This window comes from Dendrobates tinctorius, unplaced genomic scaffold (genome assembly GCF_039654945.1).
Source record: "Dendrobates tinctorius isolate UK_male_01 unplaced genomic scaffold, ASM3965494v1 ptg000167l, whole genome shotgun sequence".
NCBI lineage: Eukaryota > Metazoa > Chordata > Amphibia > Anura > Dendrobatidae > Dendrobates > Dendrobates tinctorius.
In genome coordinates this window covers 1,183,583-1,189,534 of record NW_027361834.1, presented here as the reverse complement: position 1 = coordinate 1,189,534, position 5,952 = coordinate 1,183,583, and the positions used below count along the sequence as shown (strand labels likewise).

Here is a 5,952-nt window from a genome sequence, read left to right as displayed (position 1 = left end):
TAGTGAAGCACTGATTATCACCATCATTTCCAGTTGGAGAAGATTCTTTCTGCCTGTTTAGTAGAAGAAAAATAAATAAATTACAAGTGAAAGCAATGAAAATTAAAAAGACTCCTTTTTTTATGGGCAATTAGGACACTTGGCCAAAATGAAGGATATACCTTGCACAGGACTGCCTTCTGTCAGCAAGAATGAAGAATAACTAGTAATAAAGGGCTTTAATGAAATGAAAATGAAAGGCTGGTCATAATGATCAACTGTTATCACCAGCGTTATCACAAGCCAAACCCTACAGTGATGATCAATCATGGGATGGTGGATTCTGTATTTAGTATTGTGTCATATGCGTATTGTATTTGATATTCTGAAGATATGTCAGTACTATACCCTGTAATAATTTACTCACACATTTGAGTCTTTTGTGCTGGTCTCTAGAGAGCAATCTGGAGATGGCTCATGATCTTCATCTCTCATCATCCTGGTATTGGGGTCATATAGCTAAAATACACAGAGTAAAATTAAATATATATATAGTATTTTCATACTATTTTAGTTATAGTTTTGTGGATTTACTGATCATATACTTACCTTAGAAAGTCTTTGAGAAGATGATACATAGTTTAGACTTTCTGGCCAATCACTGACCTCCTCATCTGAATCCATATATTTGGGTCTCTCAATGCCAGCTACAAAGTACAAGTATTATCAGAGATTATTAATATAATCACAGACAGTCACCATGTTATTACTAATAATGATGGGAACATATTGTCACATAAAATGAAAGACAAGACAAACGGCAACTTTAACCAGATGACGTCTCACTCTACTTACAGGGAAAGTAGCGGGTGTCCTCCTCTGATGTAATATCTGGCCTTAACGTTGGCATATTTTGAAGGTTCTCAAAGTCTAACTCACTCAGGAATGGATGACTCTTGATTTCATTTGCTCCTCCTGGAAATGGAAGACAAGAAAAAAGTGATCCAGACAATGTTAGGAAGACTATACATTTTAAGTTAATCTAAACTGAAGATATAGCAGATCCAAAATATACTGTAAGTCATGGCATGAAGAATGGGGAATGGACAAGAAGATAACGCAGAGACCTCAGTGTTTATCCTCATGGAAATGATCTATTTGTCAGGTCACAGAGGAGCTATAAGTCATTATTAATACTACTATATATATTACCTGTCCCGAGTCTATGTGTTGGATCTTTTATGAGTAGCTGAGTAATGATGCTTTGAGCTTTGGGATAAAGAGCACACTCTTGAAATTTCAAAGTGATGTCATCTGTTATATAAAAAGTAAATATTACAGAAAAGAAGGTCTCTACATTTACTATCATTTAAAAAAACTCATCAAAAGCAACAAGTAACTAAATCAAAGAATGAACATAGCAACTGAACCAAATTACTATGGCATCACACAGCATTCAGAATATTTTACTTACCCGTGGTGATACTGTTGAAAATATCACTTTTGTATCTTCCTTTAAATGGCACATCGCCGGTAAGAAATTCATACATGATGATCCCTAGTGACCACCAGTCAATAGGCCTTCCGTAGCCCTCCCCTAAGATGACTTCTGGGGCTATATAATGCAAGGTGCCAGTCATCTGAAAACCAACAGAACAATGAGAAGATGATCAATGAAAATAACTGTGACAAATAATATCAGTGGAAAAGTTTTCTATGTGAGAAAATATCAGAGAAGCAGAAATAGATCAGATCTGTAAAGAATAAGTTTTTTATGTATAGCTAACCCCATCAGCAGGAAACTCTCTGGTGATGTCGATACTTTGAGCCTTGTAAATGTCTGATGTTGGTCTCATTAGTCCGAGTTTTGAAATCCCAAAATCGGTGACTTTGATATGTCCAGTTGATGATATCATGAGGCTGTAAAAGAAAAGATATTGTCAGCCCTAAGTAATAACCCATAGACAGTGTACCAAACTATAACTGTCTCCCTTTATTATACTGCAGCGCTCACTTACTTTCCAGGCTTCATGTCTCGATGAACCACACCATAGCTGTGCAGATATTCCACAGCAACAACCGTTTCTGCAAGGTACCTGCGGGCCAAGTCGAGGGGTAAACGACCATATAACTTTAAGAAACTGTCACAGTCTCCTCCTAGAGCAGAAAGCAAATACGACAGGTGAGGGTTTGTTACAATGTAAATTATACATGATGAGTGTGAATGAGAAATAAGCTGAGACATTGGGGCAGGGAGTCAATCATAGAGATACACTGTGTGATGTAGAGCGTATACTGTATACTGCAGAGTAATCCTATACAAAAAGAGAGCTGAGATCTGCCCCTGCTGGTAAACTCTTACATTGCACTGTCAATCTCTGACAGCGGCATTTACAGCAGGTGACCTGGAGGCGAGCTGCTCTAAGCTCTCATCGCTCCCATTCCATGTCAGTGGTTTGCTATGGCTGCTGAGTGTCTACGGAAGACTACTATCCTTGCCACTATGGTACTTCTGTGAAGGTCAGTGTGTAGCTTGGCTTCATAGTGGACCAAGATTTTCACCATATTCTGCAATGCCCATACTGCAGTACATAGTAATTACGATTATATAATCACAAGTTCAGGTCCCTTATGGAGACTAAAAAATAAAATAACAAAAATATTTGGGGAAAGAAAATTTTATATAAACATCACTTTTTCTCCATTCAAAATAAATAATAAAAAAACAAATAAACTCAGATGGAATTGCAGTGTTTTTGTTGCCCCAACATCAGAAAAAAATGCAATAAGAAGCAATGAAAATTATTATCTGTCAGAAAGATGTAACCTTCCTAAACTGTTCTTCTGAGCATGTAGATTAATGAAATATAAATACATTGGTAGCTTTATATGTTTAAGCAGAAATGGGCTGATTATAGATACAATGGATATGTCTTACCTGCTTCAAAGTCCATGACCATACACAGATGTTGTTTACCTGGGAAGGAACAAAACGTGGAGACAACAAAGGGACAATCAGCGAATATTGCGATGTCCCTTTCCAGATAGGCCATTTCAAGATACTCTGGATCCTCCAGGATACCCCTTGCTTGTTTCTTCATGGCGAATACCTTGTTTGTGTCTTTATGACGCACTAAGTAGACGGCCCTGTAGAGGAGAAAAATCCATAATTTATACAGAATTCTTACTAACAGTCTGTCTATACTGTATGTCAAATGATCTTCTGTCCTAATAGTTAATAGTGATTAATAGTGATGAGCGAGTATGCTCGTTACTTGAGTTTTCCGAGCATGCTCGGGTGTTCTCTGAGTATTTTGGCGTGCTCGGAGATTTAGTTTGTGTCACCGCAGCTGCATGATTTGCGACTGCTAGACAGCCTGAATACACGTGAGGAGGAATGCCTGTTTGTTAGGAAATCCCCACATGTATTCAGGCTGTCTAGGAGCCGCAAATCATGCAGCTACGGCGACACAAACTAAATCTCCGAGCATGCCAAAATACTCAGAGAACACCCGAGCATGCTCGGAAATCACGAGTAACAAGTATACTCGCTCATCACTAATAGTTAATACTAGATGTATGGCCGTCACTAGAAACCAATGTCTGGAAATACACAAAATTACTCAGCATAAATGATCACTTAGGGCTCATACTCACTTACGAGAGACTCGCACAATTCTCGTGCTAGTCTCTCGCATGAAAACTCGGCACTGCCGCCGGCACTGGGACTGGAGCGTGCGGCTGCATAGAGATACATGTAGCCGCACGCTCTGGTCCCAGTGCGAGTATCGAGAATCGTGCGAGTCTCTCGCAAGTGAGTATGAGTCCTTATGGGAGGTTTTCATACATATCACATCATAACTGAGCTGAATCATGACAAATAGATGTGGAGTAGATGACTAGATGTAGATTAGATCTAGTGCAAAGTGGTACCGATAACAACAGCTCGACGCACCAAAAACAAGTCCTTACAAAGCTTTATGGGATAGAAAAATAAAAATGTTACACATCTTGGAATACAGTAACATTTAGATGTGGACTCATATACAGGAATTTCCGTAAGGCAGGACATATTGACTGAGGCATCATCATAAGGAGTTTGGGAAAAATGAAGATTATACATAACGCTCACCCTAAAGATCCTCTGCCAATCTCTTTGATCTGGGTATAGTCGCTCATACTTGGTTTTCTCATAGGGGTCAATGATCTGATCACGGCCTAGAAGAATAAGAAATGACAATAAGACATATAAGTTGCAGGAAGATAAAAGCTGCAGATGCAGGAACTTCTCTACATTATGTCCCCACTGATTACACTGCAGCAGATGTAGAGGACATGATACCAGCAGGACGCTCCCCAGACACTATTATATTATAGGGATATCCTCCATACACATGTATCATTGTACTGGAGGGGATGGTAAGGGACATCACACAGAGGAGACAGGAATAATAATAATAGGTCAAATCTACATTAAGAATAGAGTTAACCCACTGTACTCTGGGGTGTAACATGTGATGTGTAATTCATACCCTGTTATCTGATGATATACAGATGTTTTCTCTGATACTTACACTGGCAGATTCGGGGATCTCTGGTGTCTCAGATATTCCACCGTCAGCAGTTGCCGGCTCAGTTGTCTCTAATATAATGATAAAATAATGAGACATCATGTATTAGATGATATCAGAACTTAATATATAACACATTGATATAAGGAAGGAAAGACAAGTAAATGGTATAATACTAGTTATATGGATATTCTGCACATACTGTATATACTTATGGCACATCCATAGATAGATATACTCTGCCATAAATGTGTGATTGTTCGGGATCTGACAGTGACTTGGATGAGGACCCTGTGAGGTCCTCTGTGCATTTTGGGGCTGAGAAGATCCCAGAAGAGAGAGCCAGAGGTGTTTTCAGAATTGCATGAGCCCTCTCCATTACAGTCTACAGGAGGTTCAGGAGCCGTCACCGGCCTCATACAGAGGATGAAGAGTAAATTTATATATTCTCTGGTGTCTCCATAATATTAATGTTTGTAGGAATGCGAGATGATCAGCTTACCTTCAATCAGATCACTTTTTAGCCCTGGCTCACTGGTATTGGGGTCAGCGATATTTCGGTGTTGCCCCTCTTTGGAGTCACCGGCCGGTGTTTCCTGATGGATATAATATGTGCAATTAATATAACAACTCACAAATACTAAATTACAGTACACAAAAGACAGAACGGACTAAACCTGGATTAACATAATTGCGGGGAATATACACGGCCGCTCTGCCCAGTAAATCCACATTAATATATAAGGGACTTGTATATACAACAGTTCTCCAATAACATCTATTACCAGAACTGCAGCATTTACAAGAAGGAAGATTGTGAAGATAAAGCGAGACCGATGTGTTTTGAAAGGTCCGCACCACTGAGCACAGTACAGACTGTCACCACAGAGGATGGAGCAGAGACAGGCTGCCATAAAAGATCCTGTATCTGCCTGGAGCGGACAGGGGGCATCTATAATGAGAAATATGACAATCTGCTATATGACTAGTAATCTGGAGAAGATCAGACAACAAACACCTGAGATATAGAAGATGACGGATTCTTACCAAATGCTTCAGTGGGCGGGCAATAAACTCTAGTACATACAGGAAATGTTGGGCCAATTGTTTAAAAAAGGCCAGATCTCCACATTGGGATTTTTCTTCAGCCTATAAAAATGGAAATAAACAAAAAAGGAAAATCATGAGAGAAAGTAGAGAATATAGGACGCTATTTATGTCACCATTTTACTCCTGCAATCTACAGCTACAATTAATACATATATGGATATTTCTTATAAGTTATAAATTATATTGCTCTTGGCCAAAATATATATTTCATGTAAAGAAACTTGTATTTTATAAATATTATTCATTATTGTTTCATGTGCTGTGAATATCATTCATTATTATTGTTATATGC

The 5,952-nt window shown here is 38.7% G+C and overlaps 1 protein-coding gene across 1 annotated transcript; it reads right to left on the bottom strand.

Annotated features, from left to right (window-relative positions):
* Positions 1–2,891: 2,891 nt before the first annotated feature.
* LOC141053700 (microtubule-associated serine/threonine-protein kinase 3-like) lies at positions 2,892–4,649 on the bottom strand. The gene is made up of 3 exons (XM_073550737.1): positions 4,554–4,649; positions 4,112–4,197; positions 2,892–3,126 (listed from the first exon to the last, which is right to left on the bottom strand). Exons 1-3 carry the CDS (start codon positions 4,647–4,649, stop codon positions 2,892–2,894), a joined length of 417 nt encoding a protein of 138 aa, XP_073406838.1.
* Positions 4,650–5,952: the final 1,303 nt, after the last annotated feature.